Consider the following 24,061-nt stretch of genomic DNA (forward strand, 5'->3'; position numbering starts at 1 on the left):
CCAGCAAATACCAACACATTTTGGAGCATCCCCAAAGAGCAGCCTGAGCACACCCACAGCTGCTGCTGCTGGCTCCAAGAATTAAAGGAACTGAAGGGTTTTTTCCTGGTTTTATTTCCACAAGAACACACACCAACTTCTATTACCTGCAACCTACATCCAAAGCAATGGTTCCCCAGGGAATGTTACAATTGTTCAATTGTCCCTCAGCTTTACCCACTGGAGCCTGGTACCACAAGTCAACATCCCACCCCCACTGACAGAGCAGTGCTTCATTTAGAGTAAGGTGCTATTTTTTTTTTTCTTTTACACAAGGGGGAAAAACAATTACTAAAAAAAGTAAAGCTGAGAGTATCAGAATGCTCCTAGAGGATATAAACTAGATAAGGGCATTAAATTGGTTGAAAATCACTTTGTATTATTTAACTGGTTGCTTCCCTACGACTGTGAGCAAACAGCCAGGATGCCAGGCTGGAGGCAAATTTCATGCCTTATTGTCACAGAAAGGCTTCTGGCACCTGTACAAAACCTGATGTCACAGAAAGGACTTGTCCCATGAAGTCTCTCAAAGAAAACCTTTCCTGTCGTTGGTCTGGTACAAGATCCCTTCTGCCACTCTGCTTTTGAAACCTTGGCTCTCATGCACTGGCTGCTGGAAAGCTATTGTTGATTTTAAAAGCAAACCTAAGTTGATATCAGCTCTGACAATCAATCTCCTAGTCCCTGCCTGGTTGTGGAAAATCAGGATTTCAAGGTCGTCTTAGCTGGTGGCAGCTTTTCCTTTTTTAAACAGAAAAGGATCAAGGAATGGAAAGAGGATGCACCAGCTCTTTCCTGACTTTCCTAATGCTGTGCTCAGATCCAAACACTGTGTCTTGGACAGAGAGAGTCACCCAGGCAGCAGGACTGCCATTTCCACTGCTCTCCTCAGCACTGGTTGTGTATCCCTAAATTTTGGTGTGAGTGGTCCCACAGTTGCACAATCCATTGCATTAGGGCAAGCTGATGCAAAAAAAATATCTAACTATATAAAACCCAACTCATTTTCAGTCAGAGAAGCTGTCTGATCCAGCCACCAGTAAAAATGATATTATTTTTATATTCATATGTATTCCAGATTTTATTACTAGGAGAGTTATTTAAGCTCCAGTAGAAAAGACAGGGAGATTCTGGATGCTTTGGTTGTGCAGGCTCCACAGTGAAGGATGTTTTTTGTTGAAGCTGTGATATCAACTAATGGCTCAGTAATTTCAAAGATCCTTTTGGGTGTTTTTGATGTGCATTCACCTATCAGCAAGGACAACATTTTGATTCGAGTCATCCCTAGGTCATGGAAATTAATATACACATTCTGTTCTACAATACTAAAATTGCCAAAAAAAATGTATTTTGATAAAGCAGGTTACTATAAATCATATTTTTACTGAAACAAACACGAGATAATGGGAGAAATAATTGACCACACTCTTCCCTAAGCAGGCCCAGATTATTAGTGGTTATGTTAAATATAGACATTCACAGCCAAGCCACTAATGCATGCTTAAAATGCATCAATAATTCAGTAATTTTTAAGTTCAACCTGGGAAATCACCTTTTACAGATAATATACAGCACAGCACTGTTAGACCATAAACCATCAAGTGTGAAAAAGGTAGAAATATGGCTAACTCTGCTTTTGTGCACATCAGCAAACCTCAGCCTGTTTCAGATCTCCCACTGCCCAGGAGGTTCTGAGAGGTTCTTACACCAGAACTGCCTGTATTTGCAAGGCTTTGACCTCCCATTTAAAGAATGTGATGCTGCAACAGTGCACATGTGAAATCAGCAGGATGGAAATGCTGCACACTTTGGTACAACAGCCATCCAGACCCAGAATCAAAGAGCAAAGCAGGCAGAGTTTTGGGAAACTTTTGTTTCCACTGTGTAACTCTGTGACAAAGGAAAAAAAAAAAAAACAAAAGCAAAAAGAGAAGGCAAAGCACTCTGTGTGTCTCACACATAAAGGCACTAATAGCTCAGTCTCACCATGGGGCCTGGGCTCCTATAGTTTTATCATTAAAGATTTTGGTCAGTCAACTGTGGTGGTAATTATCACATAAATTAACTGAGAGACAGCAAAACCAGAACGTTAAGACAAAATCTCACCTCCAGTCACAAAGTATAGGACTTCATTTTCCAGCAATATTTTCCAACCTAACACCAATGATGAACCACAGGTGTTTTTTCTGGAATATTGCTTAGGTTACAGAAAGAAAGCCTATTAGTCAGTGCCATTTACCCCCTGGTATCCAGATTTTATCTGCTGACCCGTCACAATAAAACAATTCTGAAGATGTATTTTCAGATACAGGTGATTAGCACAGCAAGGAAAGCAGCAGAGTGAAAATTCTTTTTCAAAGAAGTGTTGCTTGCAAGGAGTGTAGGTAAAAAGAAGGAAAAACAAAGAACTAATCAGCTTGGCTACACCAGGCTCCAGTGCTCAAAATTTTATTTGGGTCGTGGAGTCTTTTGCTTCTGGGGTTTTTTTTGGTTTTGTGTGAGTTTTTTTCATTGTGGTTTGTTTTTTTGGTTGTTTTTTGGTTTGTTTTTTTTTTCTTTAGAGAAGGGTATTTTGCTTTAAAATAGTTCATATCCCTCTCAGTTCTGCATGGGAACATTATCTTTTCAATGCATTCAGCTGACAGTGTGAATTTCCAGCAGAATCTCAAACCTTGTCTTTAGACAACGGTTTAAATAAAGTCATATGGCACCTTGAGATTTCATTTTCACTCCATTCCATTGCTCCAAGACAGGTTCAAATTTTGTCTGTGCTGTCCTTGATGGAGCAGAGCTGCTTTTTCTTTTCTTTTTTAAGATCTCCAACAGTGGACACCTCTCCCTGGCACTAAACAACATTTGCTATTAGGAAGTTTGCTCTGCGTTTGTCCTCTGTTTTAGGACACTTTCTGCTCATTTAAATTCAAACTTCATCCTTCACACAGGATGAAATTTCATAACTGTTGTGACACAGATGTTATCTACCCTTTACAACATTTAAGAGTTTCAAATGTTATGGGATCACACTGGGCAGTTGCTGATATGAATGAAGGGTCATGACTATTAGCTAATTTAATTAAGTCACTCACTACTCTCTGTAAAAGAACATTCTTCCTTTTCCTTTTCTCTTCTTGCATCTCTACTGAAGTGTTTAATGATTCTGCAAGAGGCATCAAACCTTAACCAGTGGGTTACACGAATCCAGCACGTTAACACTGTCACTGTTGCACTGGTGGTGACTCCTTCCATCCCACAGGCTGGCTGAGGGTGGACAGGACCTCTGGAGGTCAGCTGGTCCAACTTATCTACCCAAGCAGGGACACCTAGAGTTGCACAGGACAATGTCCAGCCAGCTTTTGAATAGCTCCAAACTGGGAGACCCAAGAACTTCCCCAGGTAACCAGCTCCCAGTGCTCAGTCACCCTCCCAGTGGGACAACGTTTGCTGCTGTTCAGAGGGAACCTCAGTCTGTGCCCACTGTGCCCATTGCCTCTTGTTCCACCACTGCTGAAGGACCCTGGCACCCTGTCTGCAGGAACTCAGATGCATTGATGAGGTTCCCCTGAGCCTTCTCTTCCCCAGGTTAAGCAGTTCCACGTCCCTCTTGCACTGGGGAGGCCAGAGTGGACCCACAACTCTGGTGTGGCCCTCCCGGTGCCGAGCACATGGAAGGATCACCTCTCCTGGTCTGACAGCAACACTCCTCAAACAGCCCAGGGTACCAGGAAGCTTCTTAGCCCCAAAGGCATGTTGCTAGCCCTTTTACATTCCAACACAGTTTTCCCTGTACTTTTTCAGTAATATCATTGATTTTTCACTACATTTGTGGTCCCTCAACTCCACTATCCTCAGCTGTATTTGCTTTTTAATCTTACAGAAAACACCACTCCCCTGTGAGGGTGGTGAGGCCCTGGCACAGGTTGCCCAGAGAAGCTGCAGATACCCCATCCCTAAAGTGTTCAAGGCCAGGTTTGACAGGGCTTGGAGCAACCTGGGCTAGTGGAAGGTGTGGGTCTAGTAGGGGGGTGGGAGCTCCATGACCTTTGAGGTCTCTTCCAACACAAACCATTCTATGATTCTATAATTTCTTTAAATTGTTATTCTAATAATGTGATCAGAGTTTACATTCAAAGCCTATTCTTCCTTAAAAACACACACAAATAACTGCTGGATCAATGCCCTCACTGGACAGTCAGAGAGGGAGGTCTATTACAGCACAACTGGAAGATTTAGGGGTCTGTGGGAGGTCCCCTCTTCTACTCCTTGCATGCAAACCCACGTACTGCTGCTGAATCAGAGGCCTTTGAAGGTTAATAAAAACATAGCTTGGGAAGTTACAGATTAAAATAATTTATCACTGTCCCTGTATCATCACAAACTGGAAGACACACACTTTGAGATGTCATATTACAGAATTCTACACAACAAGAACACTGAGTGCTGACATACCATTGCTAATTGTGTTAGTCCTCTTCCATGCAATGGAATTCTTAAATATCTTCCAAATGACATGAAACAACTCATGCATTTTTCTCTTTGGTTTTGCTTGCTTCAAGCCCACAGCACCACAAAGATATACACTGACATACAAGCTGGCTGAGCAAGGGAAGTTGGCCACAATGTAAAATAAACCAGTGACATTTGGGAAAACTTGGCAGGCAAAGACAAAACACCACACAAAAAAAACCCTACCAAACCTCACCTGTAAATCAGACCTCCAAAACTTCTAACAGCAGCAGCAACAGCAGCAAATGAGGTGAGATTGGTGAATTAATGTTGTAATCTAAGATCCCATTATCATTTCTCAATTTTTCTAAGGTTGCTTTCTCTTCTAGCAGTCCCCTGTCCTAACAGCACTGTGCCAGACTGGGAGGTGAGAGAAGTCACTGGGAGATAGAAGTCACTGGGAGATATTTTTCTCTTCCACACACAGTAACAATGACTTGTGAATAACGTGCACATCTTACAATTCTTGTTTCACAGCCTGCTGTGAAAGGAATAAATGATTACAAGTCATTACCTAAACAATGAAAAATCTGGAATTAAAAAAAAAATAAAAAGGAAGAGCCTGGAAAGAAAAATTCTGCCTCAAGTTATAGTTCAGTTATTACAAGCTTAGTTCAGTGCCTTTGCAGATGAACTTCTTTCAGGCTCCCCTTGCATGAACCCTGAATGAACAGCCTCCCCAACAGAACCAGACAAACCAGGACCAAGAATAATCAAGAAAAAAATGCCACTGGAAGTATGAAAAGCACAGGCAAAATCAGTGCTTTTCTGTCTGGATGAAGGCTCTTTCTGCTTGGGGATGCCTCCCACCTAATAACAGGAAACACGAGAGAACATGAATTCAGAAAAGAAAATTAAACAAAATAAATACTTTACTTCTGAATTACTGGAGCACACACTTCAGTGTGGCTGTGGATCCCATCTCCCAGCACTGAGGCTGGTGTAACTGTTCTCTCCCTGGTTCACTAGGTGAGCATCAGTTCCCCACTACCCCCCCACACACTGGAATATTTGGGACTTTACTAGGTCTGAGGGAATTCAGCACTCTCCTTGCTGGAAATGAAGAGGAACCAGCTATTCATCCATTTCTTTAAAATTTAAATATTTAGACAATTTTGTTTGTAATTTCTAGAGTTATGTTTCATGACATCCCACATTTCCCATGCAGGGGAAGTGGTGAGTTACTCCCAAAAGACTTCCCACTGTAAATCTGTAAGGAGAACAGCGGGAGCAGCATTGACTGAGGACTGGTGTAAATATGGATGTGCTGCCTGTTTATGCCCTGCCAGCTCCCATCCTTCTGACTACAAAAAAAAAGATTATTTTTTGTACTGTAGGATAGAGGAATCACTTGAAATATGAAAATTGGTTTTAAAGGCTCATTGTGTACAGGGCACCTCCACACTGAGGATCTGGAGTAGCACTTCAGAGCAGAGTTCCCAGACAGTTGATGTACTTTACCCTGGAGTGCTTCTACCATTGGTTTGATATATTTGTTTATGCATTTTATGAAAACTCTTAGTTCAATAAATGCTGCAAGATCAAATAGCAGACTTTTGAATTATGCAAAATCCTATTATACACATTGTAAATAAACTCCATGAAACATTAATCAACTTCAAAAAGGTTTCCTAAGAAACTCTGTGCAGTGTTTTCTCCTTGGTGTATTTTGAACATTATGATTCTGTCGTATTTATGAGTATAGAGGTTAAACTTTTCCAGAAAGAAAACTGCTTTGTGCAACTTGTATCAAGACACATGCAACTGTATCAACTGAAATGCCATTTAATTTACCTTTTATGCCAAAGCATAAGCAACATAAAGCCATTGAAATGAGAGATGAAGTACAAATCACCACATCTATCTCAGGATGTATAGAACTGGTAACACTAGAATTGAGAAAGTTCTGAAACTATTAGCATTTTAATTCTTCACAAGCTTCACAACAAGAGGAACTCAGTTCAGCTCCCAGGAGCCCCTGGTTCTCTCCTGGCTTATGAGGGAGTGACAGAGAGAGGAAAGGGCTTGGGAAGTGCTGCAGGTGCTGAACCAGCAACTCAGTGACCAGAACAAAATTCATAGGTTTCAAGGGAGAGGTTATCTGGGGCAATCAAGAAATTATGAGTATAAAGAAGAGGATCAAAATTGCCTGGATCTAAGGGGTTTTTGGTTCCAGTGCAATGTCAGCACTGGAGCCACAGATCATCCCAAATGAGCCCTGGTGTGCAAACCACACCCTTTTGAAGGGACTGGCACCAAAGGCTGGGAATATGTTGACTTCTTTGTAGTTGCACTTCTCTTCCATCAGGTAACTACTGATGATTTATCAAATTGTACAGTAGATAAATGGCACATTAACCTAAACAAAAATTTGGCAAGGAAATGGATTCACAAACTTACCGCAGAGAACAATTCAGATGAGGAAGTCCTGAATGACTTTCTATTTACAGTAGTCTCTTGCCCTTTTCAGAAGAATACAGAAAACAAAAATCCCAAGAAAATAGAAACCAACTCAAAACCCCACAAAAAAACCCCCAAACCAAACCAAACAGGAATAATCTGGGGGTCAGATTTGCCAGAGAATTCTTAAGTGTCAGTAACAACTTGGCAACTCTGTCAAAAGAAATCTTTCAGTTAAAATACATTAAGATAAATAAAAGGGATATAAGAATGACTGAAAAAACTAGATAACCTAAATAAAAATAGAAACAAATGATCCAAGTCTATAAAACTGATAAATCAAATACATAGAGGCAGCCTAATAAGACCAAGTTTTTAACACATGATTAACATGCTCCACGATAGTATAGACAGAATAGGAATTTTTGTGTCTGGTATTTGATAACATTCCATGTTTTAGAAGTTGACAATAGCATTTTAACCTATTAATAAAATTCACCAAACACAAACTATTAGAATCCTATTTGCATTATGAGAGCTTGAATTAATTTTACTGCGAAAATTTTACTAAGAGAGGTATACAATACTATTTAATTAAAATTTCAGTAGTGAAAAATTAAAATATAGAAGCATGAATTGAAATTTAGGATCATTGTGTAATCTAGCATTATCATCATGGAGGATTTTTTTAAAAACAGTAATTTCTTGTGTCTGTAAATTGATGCACCCTACAAAAGAAAGCTGAGCATTAATTTAACTCAACTATTGTCTTAATTTTACTGATAGAAGATAAAGAAAGAAAAGCCCATGGAAACGGACAGACAGGAATAAAAATTGAAACTACAGTCAATGTTCTCAAACTGTCAGGTGGTACCTTCTGTTATAAATTATACCATATTTAACAATAAATTCTAATATTCAGTGGCCTATGTTTTCTATGCTTTTTTAAATAAAATGTGAGGAACTTTACAGCATCTTTTGCATTTTTCTCTGAGGTGTTTTTGCAGCAGAGTCTCTGAGTTGCTGCAGGAAGGGCCCAGTTTAGCAGCTGGATCAGTCCTGACTCCGCAGACTTTGGTTTAAGGTCAGCAAAGCCCAGCCTTTGTCCAGAGCCCAACTGTGCTGGGGGAAGTGGGAACCCACTCGTTACTGTGCAGAGATTGGGCTCACTGGTGGTTGAAAAGCAACTTATTTCTCGTCCAGAACTCATTTTAAAGTATCTTCTCTACTTGCAAAGAAAAATTCCAACTGGGCCTGTTTTGTATTTGTTCTCCTTAGTTACTAATTTTCCAGTTTACATCACCAGTATATCTGGTAACCCAGACTTTAATCTTCTCTACTCAGTGCCCTCCCTAAGTTCACTACTAGCACCACATTTTTTAACTTTTTACCCCACCTACACTTCTATCCTGGCTCAACAACTGATAATTTACCATCATTAAAAACAAACAACAACAGTAGCCTATGAGTAGCTGCCAGCAACTGAGGGTGGAGAGCATGTGCTTTTCTGCTTGAAACATATTTAACACTTTTCATAGGAAAATATCAAATTGGACTTCCTAAAAGTATTTCAGAAAGGGCAGAAAAATCAATTTAAAAAATCCTTAGATAATAATCTAACAAAAAAGCAAGGGAAAATAAACTTATCACATAAGTCTTATGCTCTAAATACAGTAGATGGTGAATTCTATTGGATTGTAAACACAGAGGATGGTTTTGAACTGAGAATTAACATAAAAGTTATGCCATTAAGAAGAAACCTTCAGTCAAACTGTAGGGAACTGTTTCTGTTTGGGTTTTGGGGCTGTTTTTTTTCTGTCTGTTTTTCAGCACTCCATGCAAAGGACTCCCCCTCCCTCCTTACTCAGAGGATCTTCCAGTTTGCAATCACTTAAAATAGAATTAGTACAAAACTGCATAAAATCTTGCAGATTTTGAAAGTCATACAGTCCATAATAAAACAGAAAAGTGAATTTATGAGCAAACTACGAAGTCACAGATGTTAAAAGAAAATTTAATTCTAAAATTTTCTCTTCTGTGGTACAACACCTGTTGCCAGAAAGAACTCTTTTTATTAGTTTTACATTGACACCAGGGAAAAAAAAACAAACAACAACCCCAACCAACACACAAAAGAACTGCATCTTCCTTATTTTTAGAGCTAATGGGGAAAAAAATGATGCACGAAGACAGATTCTGCACACAACTCTGAGAGGACGCCTGTGGCCCTTATTTTGTCCTGACAAACACATTGAGCTCCAAAAATATCCAGCCACAACTGGATTGTCGGAAAAAGGTTTTAAATATAACTTATACATTATTGTATTTTCTATATTAATGTGTTCTGGTTATGAAAAGGAAATTATTTTAATCGAGGGATTAATGAGAAAACTTGACATTCAAATTAGGTGTTATTCATCTACACTTGACACGCATCTTTCAGGAAGTTAATTTAGTTTTCCTCTGCTTTGTTTGGGTTTTTGGTTTAGTTTGATGCTTTTTTTTCCCCCCTAGCTCAAAACAGAAACAGTTATTTTACCTTACAGGCCCTTATTTGCAGCACTAAAGGACACTAGAGCAGCCAAATCCCTGAGAGAGGCTCCTGTTGAGCCCCAGCCAGCCCATCTGTGGGTAATTTGGGCAGTCACAGATGCAGCAATAACCACTGGCAAGGCTGAGACATCAAAGGCTGCAGTGGATTTCACTTCAGACAGATGTTCTGGCAAAGCAGGAGAGTCAAAAGAAACCAAATCCTGTAAACAATATCTCCATTATCTACTCAGGGCCCAGTGCTTTGCCCTCAGATGTCCTTGGAACAGTGAGAAATGGTATCTCCAGTGGTTTTCTTTGCATTTCTCCCCTTTCCCTTCCCGCTCTGTGAGTCATCTCCTTGCTCTCCCACCTCACTTGTTTGCCTGGTCTCTCCCTAACTGCAGCTTATTTGCACTTAAAATAGTCATTATGGTTGGTAATATCTAAATAATTAGGCTAATGACAGCAGGTTTATTTCTGTGGATTCAATAATGCATCACCATTGCAAAGTCTGCTCATTTAGGAGTCATTAATGAGGCCTTGCACCAGCTCACAAAGTTGGCTGGCAAGCTGCATTCAAATATACTAATGATGATGCAGCTTTGTTTTATTTTGCTTTTTGCTCCTGAATTCTTATGGTTAAATGGCTTTTTTTTTCTCTCCAGTTTTTCTCCATTAGATAAACACCCCAAATTTACTCCAAAAATGAATGAAAAACTACATTTTCGTGTGTTCAGCTGAACTTAGGAATGATGAAAAAAAGGAGCAGCAAACTAAATATTGTGTCTTTTACCACATTATCATATTAATGATATTTATTATTGATCATATTATTATAATTAATTATATCCACCAGTGTCAGACCTCTCCATATCACAATGTATTCCAGGCAGCTTAAGAGAGAAGGGGTTGATTTTGGTCAGAAAAAGGTAAATAACTCCGTCCCCACACAGATGTCAAACTGACAAACTCCTTGATCTTTGGCTAAGCAAACACTTAAATTATATGATCATTAAAATGCACATTCAATTAACTGGAAAAGTTGCCTGACTATAACAAATTTCAAAGTGTTTGCCAGTGTTGGACATATAATTGAAGTCAGGAAACTCAGAGGCTGCAGGAAGGCAGAGTCAGACCTAAAAAAATGTAACAGGTTTGCTTTTGGAGGGAAGGGAACTGCCAGCAATGACAACAAACACACCAGGTTTGAAAACATCACCATTCCTATCAGCACTGCCCGGGAAAACAGCTGTCCTACAACATCAGCAGGAATGGCTTATTATAAAATACGTATTTTTCTCCTAAAATTAATGAAAAAAAATAAGGACTGTGTAGTTAAGTATCAAACCTGAGTTTGAAGCTGTATCCCACACTCCTGTCCCTCAGGTGAGATTTACCTTAAAAACCAAGGCACTGATTTTCTCCCTAAACACATTAATAAAGCATTTGGGAATCTAAAATAACGTGATCAGATTCAATTCATCAGAAAATGGCTTTCGACAATAGCTACTGCTACTTTAAAAGAATTAAATAATTTTTTTCATCATCATTCAACAAATACATTTTAAAAGCCAATGAATATCATAAATGTTGATTCCTGTCTTTAAATTTCTCATTACATATTTATAGATACATAATTTCTGTATACAGAACTAACAGAAACACTACATTCATAAATACATTTCTACTGCCACACAGCAGAGGTCATGTGAAATCATCACTCCCAAGACATTAAGGACTACTTCATTACTACTTTGCATTTTAAGTCTTTTTGAAACCAAACCCAATTTATTTCTTAAATATGAAAATGCAGCTACTAACTAATACTGTGTACTTCAGAAATCTTAAAAATAGATGCCATAATGACCTTTTTTTTTCCCCTATCCCTCAGTTTCTAACCCTGTGAGTTGGTGCTTTTTCCCAGACAGTTTGCACATGTTTGCACATTTCAGAAACACAGTTTTTAGACCCAGACTTTCCATGCTTAAATCATTTTAAGCAGGAAGCCTTGAAAGAGGATCCTGAATCCTGCAGAGAAGGTTGCACGCATGAAAAATATTCTGAGCATCCATTAACTCTATATCAGAGAAAATGTTCAGAAGTTCTCAAGGCAACCAGTTCCAACATTCTCAAGGAGAAGGATAATAATTTTAAAGAAATCACTTCTGGAGAGGCACAAAGTAAGATTTTAGTAAAACTTTGTCAAGCCACCAGTCCCCAGAGAGCCCCAAACCTGTTAATGTGTGAATTCACTCGTGATAGTAGTAGTGTAAATAACCTCTGATTTCACCCAAATCATTCACAGGAGGGTTCTACATACAAAGAGAGGAATTTATGAATAATTAAGACAAAAATTCCCAACAATTCAGCAATCTGAAGACAAAAACAACACTCCATTCCAGTTCAGAGATCTCAGTCTTCATAAACCTGACCATACCTCCAGGGGATGAAAGCTCCTATTTTTATAAGCTCTTCAGTTAAACAGAGGTGCAAACATACTTGTATTTTCAAACAAAATATGGAAGATACAGTGCATAGTCATGTAAGACAGGGAAAGAAACCCACCCATTCACTTCAGAGTTGGATTTGATGATCCTTGTGGGTCCCTTCCAACTCAGAATACTCTGTAACTCTGTGTTACATTCCAGACTGAAGGATCTTTGCAGTGCTCCAAGAAAGCACTGCACAAAACCTTCATATACAGTTTTAATAGTTTCTGTCCTTATTGACCTAAAATATCTAAATAATGAGTTAATGCTTTCCAATTGTGCTTCAATCAGCCTTCTAGACAACTCTCCTCTATCCAACACTTGTTAAAAGGTTCTACAGAAGGGATGTAAAACTTCAGCAGCCTCCAGGGCAACACAATGTTGTGGGACAATTGCAGGTGGAAGTCAGGGCTAAGAAGCTGCAGGTGAAGAAACCTCCCTTTTCCAGATGTCCTGATAAATAATCATTAGTTTACCCATCAGGCAAAATATTTGTATGAACAGAAGAGTTGTTTTGACTGGATTGCATCACTTAAAATAACACATTCTGTCCAACAATGATCAGTTTTAGATGTTTATGAAAGAATATCAGCACCATTCTTGCCCACAGGAATTTGCAAAGAGGGCCATCCTGCATTTTGTTGTGTAAGGAATGTATCATGCAGCCATTTATAAAATTTTTCTCCACGTGTTTTTTTACATCTAAAATATCCAGTGGAAAAACTTCGTTGCATAGCATTATATAGCTGAAAAAACACATTACTTTCATGAGTCATTGAGTCCATAATCCTTGCCTTATGAGTCATATTGTCATTATAATATCGATATTGAAATCAATATCAATAATAATCTATGCTTTTTTTCCCCATTTCACTCATCTGTCAATCCTTTCCCAAGCTAAAGAGTTTTGGGATGTATTTCATGGTACAGCAGCTATTCCATACCTACAATCCTGCCCTTTCACCCTACCCTGGACTGCACCTTTGGGAGACACAGGGTCACCAAAATTGATGACAGGGAGCACACATCACACCAGTTCCCACTCCAGCAGAGCCAGTGCTGTATTTTCCAGGCTGAATTCCTCCTCTGAAAATTGCTAAATATCCAATTTGCTTTTTTTTTTTGACAGCTGTCAAGCACTGAACTAATGCTTCTGAGAACTCCATCTGATGTTTCCAAAAAACACTTCTGAGCAATAATAGTCATGCACGCCCTCATCAAGAACAGATTTCCATCTATTATGAAATTCTGAGAGTGAATTTTATTCTGCCACTTAAACCCTTCACTTTTCTACATTTTACCAGTTCCTAGTTTTGTCTGTTCTGAATACTCCTGTCTTAACAGAAGTGTATGTCTTTTTGTCCCTTTTGCACACTGAATAGTACAGATTCCCAGGGACTTCCATCCATCAATCCCCTTCCCTGTAAAAATTCACCATTTATCCTTCCAGTGAAATACCTGTGGATCTGCCTTCATTACACTTCAGCCTCTTGGTTCACTGGATGTGCACTTAAAAATCTCTCCATCACTTCTCTCTCTGCTGAGATGCAGCCCCTGATTTCTGGTCTCCACTACCCAAGTGTGTTTAAGGTTACTCTCTTCTGGTTCTGGTTGCATTTTCCCTCTGCCCTCTTTATCTTTACAGCAAACCCAGCTCCTCTTTCCTCACCAGAACCTGTATTTCTATCTGCACTACATGCCCTTTTATCAGCAACTACTTATATCTGCCACTAACACAGCACTGGGAGATCTTGCTGCAATTCTGTGTGATTTCTCCTGAATAATTGTGTCATCACCAAGTGGGTTTTGCCTCTTAGTTCAACCTTTTTCCATTGACACTTCAGTTCAAGCAGTTTATCCTCCCCCATAAAGAATGGATCTTTGTATGAGAACATTCCCAGCTTCACCACAGAGAACACTAGTCCCTGGAACTGGGCTGATTTTCAGGTTAGAATATTTTCAGGTGGCTTTCCCATATTTTTTAAGACTTCTATTCTTTCCATCCTCCACTAAAAGCAATGGAACATTATGTTGTTTTTCTCCCCTGTCTTCCTTCAACATTGAGCTCAGAGAGCACATAAGGAAGGGACAATATCTGCACATGAAATGAAGCATGAATCCATGCAGGGCTTCATTCCCAGACCTGAGGGAAGCAGGAGAAACACCCCAGGAGGAGGAGAAGTGGGACAGAACAGAAAGAAGAGGGAGGGGAATACACCTGGAACTAATGAAATCTCCGCAGTGGGTGGAGACAAAACAGCAAGTGTGGTAATTTCCTCACATTTTCAGACCCCTTTGAACAATAATAAAGGTCTCCCAAGAAACCATGGAGGCAGTGTTTGGATATCATGGAGGAGCATTAGTTAGGGGGTGTTTCCAAGGGCCTTCATTTGGGACCAATGTTCTCAAGAAAATTATTCACTGACATCAGGAGACACAGGCACAGCCAATTTAAATATGAGCCATTTTCTTTAAGAATATGAATCAAGAGTTGTCTCCTATTACACTGAAGTGTCTTTTAGGGACAACTAGAACACGGTACAAATATCCCTAAACCTACAAAGAATCATTCTATTTCATTTAACTGCACATCAGATGGTACAAAATATTTTTAGCACTTCGAGAAGTGAACTTTAGAGCTGCTTTACAAGTAGTCTCTGAAGAATGTTACTGCTCTCTCCCTTTGGTACTCAATAAAACTCAAGTAAAACCTGGGCTCTAATGATATTCATCAAGTTATGCAAATACAGGTTTCCTATGGTAGTTAAACATCAAGTCTAAAAGAGTAATTTTCTCCTCCACAACCTATTAAATAAACAAAGTATATTGTTCTGAGCACACCTGCAGGTTGTAAATCTATATCCTCCTGAACACGTTCCTTAAATTAACATTCCTGAGGCAGTAATGAGAAATGGTATTGAAGTGCCTAAAATCACTTGTGTAGTATCTGCTTTCATTTGTTTTATTGGTGTTCATCACAGTTAAGAGCTAAAATATTGCCAGCTGAGTATTATTTGAAGCTCCACAATTCATGTATTCAGAATTTTTCTGCCTTGAGTGACACAGACACCCCTATGGAATATATTCTGCACTTACCTATTGTACTACTGGTGACAAAGGTACAAAAAAGCTTGTCAGACAAAACAAGCCCTATTAGCTGTGGGAAAAGACTCAGAACCAGAAAATACAAACATTTGGAAACCATAAGTCATGCTGAAATTTTCTTTTTGGTTTCAAGGAATCTGAGTGGCAAAACAATTGACTTGTACTTCACTATCCTAACCTGGTTTATACAAAAGGCAGAAAACCATCTCAAATTATTTTGTCTCTGCAACTTCTATTACTTGTAGGCTGTGCAGATCTAAAAATCAATAGCACACAACAACTTGGTCTTGATAAAAACATTATTTGTGAAGGATTTCAGATCAATTTTTTTTTCCTCACTGTAGACCCAATATATACTTTTTTATAACTGTGTCATTTAGCTGTGCAAATTATCCTTCTAAGTAAGGAAAGAAACCCACCACAAAAACAAACCCTCAAACAAACCCACCACCTCTCCAGTGTTTCTCTTCCCTTTTCCAGATGTGCTCATAAAACTGTTCCTCTGGGGTGCAGCTGAAGGAAGAAGAAACCTCACAGGGAAGAAAAGCAATGAAGAAAAAGGTATATTGGGTCAGCCTGGGATAAAGTTAATTTTCTTCCTAGCAGCCCATGTGCAAATGTATTTTGGATTTGTGACTAAAACAGTGTTGCTAACAGTGTTATGCTATAGCTGAGCAGAGTTTGCACAGTATCAGGGTTTCCTCTTTCTTATTTCTCTCCTCCTTTTCCTCACTCCCCCTCCTCAACCAGTGGGCTGGGGGTGCACAAGAAGCTGGGAGGGGACAGAGCCAGGACAGCTGACTTGAACTGCCCAGAGGAATATTCCAGTCCATGGGATGCTCTCAGCAGTAAAAGCTCGTGGAATTCAAGGAGGAGGCAGTGCAGCTTGTCTTCCCAAGTTCCAAGTGATGGAGCCCTGCCTTCCTGGAAATGGTGACACACCTGCCTGCCCATGGGAAATAGTGAATTAATTCCTTATTTTGCTTGCTGTGCACACAGCTTTGCTTCAGTTAAACTATGTTATCTCATCACATAAAGGTTTTTTTTCTTGCTTTTACCCTCTAGATTCTCTCCCTCATTGCTGTGAGCAAACTTTGTGGGGACAGGGAGAAAATCTGACCTCCCAGATAACCCACCACATACATCTAAATGGGTTTCTCAACTCTGTCAATATAAAGAAGATACATCCAAGACTGAAATACAGTACATGGGAGTTGAACACAACTTGTGTGCTGGTCTCCAAGATCTGTCTCATCTCACAAGCACTTCACCAACTGCTTCCCTCGAGTTAAAACCATTCAGCAGAATCTGCCACGGGCACTTCCCTCCCTCTTCTTCCCTCAAAGAACCCTGTTCTTTGAACAATCTGCCCAAATCTGCCCTGATTAGTGTGCAGTGATTTCGGGAGGTCACAGCTGACTGTCTCTCATTAATGCATTAGTAGTTGTAACTGCATTTCAACACTGTAACAGATCCAGGCTTAAATGCTTGGTGAGAAATCCCAAACTGCTAAACCCCAGTGCTGAGTGCCAGAACACTCCTATCCTGCCAGGGAGCTTCTAGAAAGGTCCACAGGCAGAAGCAGTTTTGAGAGGTACAGCTCAGTTTCTAAAGATATTAAACAGTCCTGAAGGAAGAGTAAATGTTGCCAAATACAATCCTATTCTGTCAAACTCATGCTGTTCCTTCTTTTTAAATTTCTTAAACTATGCAGAATGAGGATAAACATTTCATTTTACATCAACAGTTCTGTTCTTATTTCTCAGCACCTTCATTCCTCACCAGAGATATATTTTTAAACTGCCATCTCATGTTCAAAATGTAAAGACTCCTCAGTTACCTGATTTCTAACACATCTTCCAAGAGCAGTAAAAATTCTCTCATAGCATGTTGTTTATTTATTGTGCATGTGCTACACAGGAATAACAGGACAAAAAACTTATCTCAGTAACCGACCTCAAATGTAAGAGAAAGGGGAAAAAAGAGGAAATTAGATTTTCCCCACCTCTAATCCAATTATTACAATTGGATTTCCATGAAGAGTGGAAGTAAAGATACTCCCGAAACACTGACATGCTGTCAGACCTGTGTCCAGATGTGGTTCAGCAGGACCTCAGATCTTACACACAAGGCACAAAAAGCCAAATATCATGGCCTTAGATTGGCTGGGAAAGCCCCCCTGTGCAGGGACAGGGATTCCCCACTGAGCACAGGTCCAGGTACCACCTATTTCCAGGAGCCTCTGGAATGCCAGCTCCACCTGCCCAGCCATGCTCAGCTTGCAGTTGGGCTCAGGATGGAGCAGCACCCAAACATTTCACCCAGAAATGAGTCCTCCAGCAAGGCTGAGCTGCTGACAATCCCCAGAGCCCAGAACAGCACTGCTGCACTTCACAGAATTTGCTACAGTGAACTGCCCAAGTGCTTGCCATGGCTGTACCTTCACTTGGCATAATTAGCATTATCAGAAAAAGCTACAGAAGTCTGTAAGCTCTTCAAAGAAAAAGGATCAAGTGTATATCTTCATTAAAGAATGCTAACACCCTTGACATGACCCAGATCATCAGGAGGACTGTTACATTTCAATTAGCTTTGCCCTGTGCTGATAGGACTTCACTAATAATTGCATGATTTTCTTGAGGAAAAATTTCAAATTTTTATGAGATGGGAGAAAGTATGAAATTTTAAGTTCTTTTTCACTGTTAAATGTAAAAATCATTAGCAATAAAAGGTATTGGATTAGAGGGAGAGCAGGAGGAATGATGGCCCAGTAAGGGAGGTAATGATTTGGGATTTGAGAAACATGAATTCAAATCCTAGTTCTGCTATAGTCCTTCTCCTGGCACATCAGTCAGGCTGCTCAATTTTCTGTCTTCTCCTTCTGTAATAAAGAGATAATAGCACATACTAATCTCACAGGAATATTGGGACTTGATATCTCATAAATGCCGTGACGCTCTGGAAATGGACTTGATCAAAAACCCCTTAATGCTGTAACCTGGAGAATATCCAGAATGCAAACAATTGCCAGTGGAAGTGTTTTAAGTGTTTACATGCATGTGGAAAGTTTCCTAATGCCTGAATAAGAAAATGTCTGCACTTCAATGTTCATGGGGGAAATATCTCAGCAGTGCCACAAAACAGGCTGCTATGTACAGTAAATTCAGAGGCTGAGGTTATTCTATCTTTAATTTGAACTCAAAACACCACTTAGGAAGATGGAGGATTTCGAAAGTTCACACAGGAATCCATCAGAAAGAAACAGTGACTGCATTCTTAAAAGAGAGGAAGGAGGAAAGAAGAAATTAAGATATTCCTTTACATGAACATTTGTACACAGCCTATTACAAAGCTAATTTTACTTACAGAGTTACAGTTCAAAATAATCTCTGGTAGTATTTCCAGAAATCCACTTCACAACACCAAGGCTGTGGTTCAACCCCTGTGTGGGCCATTCACTTAAGGGCTGGACTCAATGATCCTCGTGGGTCCCTTCCAACTCAGAATATTCTGTGAAATCTGTGTTAGGAACCTGTCTCTTGTTTCAAAGATGTCCTATTTGATTTCAGTGAATCTTATGTTTCTGAATCTGTTTTGAGAGAGCACCTTCTAAATGCTTTAGCTGCCCAAAGAAATCCAGACAGGATTATCTGCAGCAGTGATTAAGCACAACCTAACCAAGGACAGTGTCATCCTTTGTTTCTGGAGAAGAGCTTGATTTAAGTGAAATGAGCAGCAGAACCACTTGTAAATCAAAAGCAGACCACGAATATTCTGGTTTGTAGCCCTTTCACCATTTCAGTAATCACAAATCACAGCAATGGTTTAACAGTGACTCATGGAAACCTCTGCCACATCACTGCTCTTTTCATCCAGGATCATTAGTGACTTTACTGATACAAATGTCAAATTAATGACATCCAACAGAAGAAAACAACATTTTCTTCCCCTATGGGAAATGAAACCTTGGAACATGCAGACTTAAAAAAACACCAAAGCCACAAAATTAAACAAAGGTAGAATATTTAGTTCCCTATGCAGGAAAGTGCATCTCTAACGAAACACATCTGACTGATGGAAAAGCAATATTAAAAATCATCCCCCTAACTCTGAATTACCTTGCACCAGCACTAGGAAAAAAAATCAAACACAAGTCAGGCTCAGCTACCTTAGTTAAGCTTTTTTCTGAAGAAAAAAACATCCATGAGAATATTCTCCTGCTTATCATTAGGAGTGTGTCAATGCCTCGCTGAGTCTGGTCCTTAATGGATTCCTACAATAACTGCTGAAGATATTGCAAAACAACAATGAATAATATGAGAGTGGAGCAGATCCTAACAACTAAACACTTCCCCATCCTGGCTCAGATGAAGTAATGGAGCAGAACTCACTGCATCATTTACGTTATCTAACTACCATTGTTCATCCCTTTTTTATTGTAATTTGCACATATCAGTAATTCAAAGTGCTGCAATTTTAAAAATATTCAACTCTCTAGACTAACACTATCATTCAGACCACATCAGAATACAGAGAGATGAATAAATAAGAATACCATCATTAAAATATATTTTCTTCTCTATTTATTAGAATAAAGCTACAATACCAGCCTATTTGTAAGAGAACTGTGGTATTTTCTAATAGCTCTCTTTCCCAATTATTTTTTTCATGCCTCTCAGGTAGAAATCCCTAGATCACACTAAAACTCCTCAGATTCCTCTTTGGTATGCCATGTTGTTTTGGAAAATAGATTTATTGTACTAACAATTTTAAAAGATGTGTTTAATGAGGGGGAAAAAAAGACTCATAATCCTCTATAATAAAATATTTTCAATCCAACAGCGGCTATTTTTCTGTTACTTTTTTCCCACATGTTTCCATTTCCCAGGAAAACACAACTCACTCTAAAATTAGAGAAAAGGGGTTTAAATGCCTTTCTTTCACTGGCTTGATAGGCCTTTACAGCACAGCAAGTGGCTTTGTGTCACTTGAGACTGCAAGAGGAGTCAAGGTGAGAAGGTTTTGGAAGGAACAGCCCATTGGAATTCATCCACCAGGGTTTAAAATGTGGATAGCCATGGCAGCTCTTCCAAAGGATGCAACTCTCAATTTAACATGCCTCATCCTTTGTCTATGACTTTAAAATCTTCTGGCCAGGGAAAGGTGTTAGGAATAAAACAACACTTAACTACAGTGTGTTTATCCAACTGGGAAACAACTCTACAACGTCTGAAGAGTAAGAAAAAACAACAGAATGGCCAAGAATACAAAACTTCTCTTTCTTTCCAATAACAAGTGTATAAACTTTCTACCAAACACAGAAACGCTTCTTTCAGAAACCTTTTCAGAGAACTGAGGTGGAACACCAAAGAGAAATGTCTTGTTTGCCAAAGGATTGCAACTTCAGGCAAGAGAGGGAAAAGCACAGTAATTCATCTTTCCCAATAAGCCAGGCTCAGAAAAACAACAGAGCCACTGTTGAGTGTCCACCCAGCCTTGTGAGCTGGGAACCCTTCAGTCCCCTCCCTCTCACTTGTGCAGATCCCTGTCATTACACACCAGGTCAATCCCAACTCTTGGATTGCAGTTTTATCTGGAATACAACAGCCAGAGCAGGGAGATCATAGCCTATGCTGCTGCCCAGCACTGCACTCTCCAGTATTCCCACTTTAATGAATCCCAGTTTGTCACAATGGAATGGAAAAATTGCTCCAGTTAAGGGAATGAGTGAAGACTCTGCTTATCTAGGTTTTACATCCATTTCTGTGCCAAACTGCTTGCCAGTCACTCTTTGTCCTTGATTTCCCACTGTATATTTGGAACAATTCTATCTCCTTTGCCTGTTATGTTTATTTTCAGTTGTTCTCTGAAACTGTCTTTTATTGCTTTGTTTACCGGTTTACTTTGCTGGAGCACTGTAGGCATTACTGCACAATTAACAGAAGGCCAAACACCTAAATCCATAGGCTATGGAGTCGAACTTTTAAAATCCAGGATTCCTCTGTGATTGGATTGTTAAAACTATACCGACATCACCATATTTGATGACGAAATAGAAAAATATGTAAAGCAAGCTAGAAATTATACTAAAATTCAACTATACTTACATGACCATATTTGATGATGAAATAGAAAAATACTGTAAAGCTAGAAATCATATAAAAATCCAACTGAAGGATAGCAAACACAAAATTCACTGTGATTATTACAAGAGATTTCTGACAAGTGACTGATATTTGTTTCATTCCACGCAACCCCAGCACCTCAACAGGTCTGTGCTGTTGTGGTACTGCTGTTTTCTGTGGTTTTGCTCCCTGGGGGAGCGGGACAGAGGATCTCCCACTCAGCAATGTGGGACACGTGTCCCCGCGTGTCGGGGGCAGAGGCCACCCCGCCCAGCCATATGGTGCTGCCAGGAGCCAAGCCAGCTCCAGGGGCTGTTACCAGGCAACATGCTGGGCTTGGGGCTGAGCCTGGTGACAGAGTGACCTCCCAGCCCCAGAAGCTGATTGATAGTCATCGTGCTGGTGGGTTCTGATGGCAAGGGAAAAATAATCAGGTGAATTACGTGCAGCGGGATTTGGAAGCGTTGAACCTCCCTCAAATTCCAAATGAGTGTTTTCGTCTTCTTCCTCGACATAGATACCAAACCTCTGCTTTAGCTTGTTGAGGAAAAATGAATATCTTTTCCTTAAACTGCATTTATGGATACTGAGGCACTATATTCACAGTCAAATTAATGTGAGCTTCCTCCAAACACGCTGTGATTATCTCAGGGACCACTGTCTCCCCCGGGTTAGAAACCCCAACCTCAGCCGGGCAATTTTTACCAGAATTTTTTCTAACAAAAGCTGTCAATTGCATCAAATTCTGCTAAGGGCTGGAAGGTTATTCTGTGAGAGAAAATACTGTTCGTGACAGAGGAAAAGCTAAAAGCAACAAGCATGCTGAGCACTACAGAATTGATTTAAATCTATCCTCAAGATGAACAGGCTTTTTTTTTTTCTCTATCCAGTAAGCCAGGCAGTCTTTTTGAAATAATGAAATCTTATTTCAAAGACATTAAGAGGAAGATTGTGTTCAGTGTAGGAGAATAAATGCAAAACTCTTCTTTTTTTCTAGCAAGGACTGTGTGTCTAAATTTTTCAGTGACACGAAACTTTGTGTGTTGGGGCAGAACTCAGCTACCAATATTAACATACTTGAACAAAAAAGGGAATCTAGTCCATTATTTTGTCAATATAAAACAAAGAACAGTATAAATGTATATAAAGCAGAAATATACTCAGTCAGCCCAGCATGGAACAAGCCATACTTATTACCTAACACAAGACATTAGAGCATTGCAGTTTATTTTAAGCACAAGATTATTAAAAACTGTACCAAATACACACCTACCAAGAATCACACTCTTGGTTTTGTCTGATACTTCTGTATTTAAGCATGAAAAGTTATATCCTGATTAAAAAGTGCTTAATCAATATAGTTTCTACGCATGTGCCACAACAAAAAACTTGATTAGAAAATAAATTCCAAGTATGAAAGAGTAACAAGTAGTTTGGATTTGAAAGCCTCTTCTCAGGAATTAAAAAAAAAAAAAGGACAAAAAATCAATCAGCACAAATACTTTTTGAAACTCAATTCATGATATTCCTTATTCTCATATTATGAGAGTGATTAAAATAGAAAGAATGATGAATTAATTATCCATAGTTGTTGGAAGGGGGAAAAAGTGTCTGTGACTAATCTGTACACAAAGTAATCAGCCAAAGGTAAAACACACACAGCAGTGACACAACCCCAACACGTCCAAGGGAAATACAAGAGAAAATCACTTTGACCCACAGCCAGAACCAGGCAGGATTATTTTCTAAACATGTCACTGGCAAGTTGCTGTTCACTGAGACTAAAAGTGATCAGACCTTTTACTTGTGCTCTATTAGTCTTGTGATGCAGCACCAGCACAGCAAGCTGGGGAGCCCAGTGAAGTATTTGTGCATTCAGTGTGGCAGCCCAGTAGAGATTTCAGTGCCACTGAGAGGGGAACAAACACCCAACACAAATCAGGGACTTACTGAGAGGAGGCTCCGATCATGGAAACAATAGGCACCACTTGCATGGGGCTTCTGTGTGGTTTCCTGGGGAAAGAAAAATACATTCTTACTGGAAATGCAGGATTCAGGAGCTCGTGTTCGTGCCCTGTGCCCATAGAAGGTTGCAGGCAGGCTTAAAGATTCCACAAAAAATACAATTGCTAAGGCATTATTGGGGCTGTCCAGGAAGGGCTGCACAAATTATTGGGTCATCAGCACATTTTGGTTGTAGTACAAAGCCAAACAGCAAAATCTGCTTATTGAGTCACAAGTGCCAACAAAGACTTTATTATTTATTTATCACTCAACGGACAATAAACATTTCCAGACAGTTTCCAATGTACTTGAACCCAAAACCCTACGTTTTCATTACAAACTTATCTACTTAAATAGACATTACTAAGCTGTAGTTGTAAATTTTCTCCAGCACAGGCTTCTGTTTCAATAGGAACACATGACTGTGATTTACTTTTTGTGTATTCTTCAACTGAAAACTTGAAGCAATTTTGCAAGAGCCAAATTATCATAAAATACACAACCAACAGGGGCCATTCAGAATAGATTTACAAGCATCTAGCTGGGAATTCCAATCAGGAAACATTCTATTCCATGCCACCCTTTTTTATTGATGAGCAGCTGGTGACATGTAACATTTACATGAATTATTCACTGAATTTCAGAAGTCACAGTAACTTCAGACATGTTTTACCTAACAAATTCACCCTACATGCATTTTTCATTTCCACGGGCAAGTGGTAATACACACTCTCTGACACAAATACTCCTGAAAATAGAAACACTGTTCATATTTTGAGTCTTCAAAGATAATTTACATGTACTCCATATATATCCAAATCATTCTCTAGATAAATTTAACATTTTTCCATACTTAACATTTTT

At 39.4% G+C, this 24,061-nt stretch overlaps 1 protein-coding gene across 15 annotated transcripts in view; it reads right to left on the reverse strand.

The window, feature by feature from the left end:
• RBFOX1 (RNA binding fox-1 homolog 1) overlaps positions 1–24,061 on the reverse strand; it is a 1,149,451-nt gene that overhangs the window by 641,913 nt on the left and 483,477 nt on the right. For 14 of the 15 annotated variants that reach the window (XM_051793639.1, XM_051793308.1, XM_051793550.1 and 11 more), the window contains one exon: positions 23,144–23,206. The exons of the other annotated variant lie outside the window; for it this stretch is intronic. In XM_051793639.1, the coding sequence (XP_051649599.1) occupies positions 23,144–23,206 (63 nt within the window). The remainder of the gene's footprint in view (positions 1–23,143; positions 23,207–24,061) is intronic. 15 annotated transcript variants of the gene reach the window in all.

This window comes from Manacus candei, unplaced genomic scaffold, assembly GCF_025592945.1.
Source record: "Manacus candei isolate 608988 ecotype Guabito, Panama unplaced genomic scaffold, ASM2559294v1 h1tg000002l, whole genome shotgun sequence".
NCBI lineage: Eukaryota > Metazoa > Chordata > Aves > Passeriformes > Pipridae > Manacus > Manacus candei.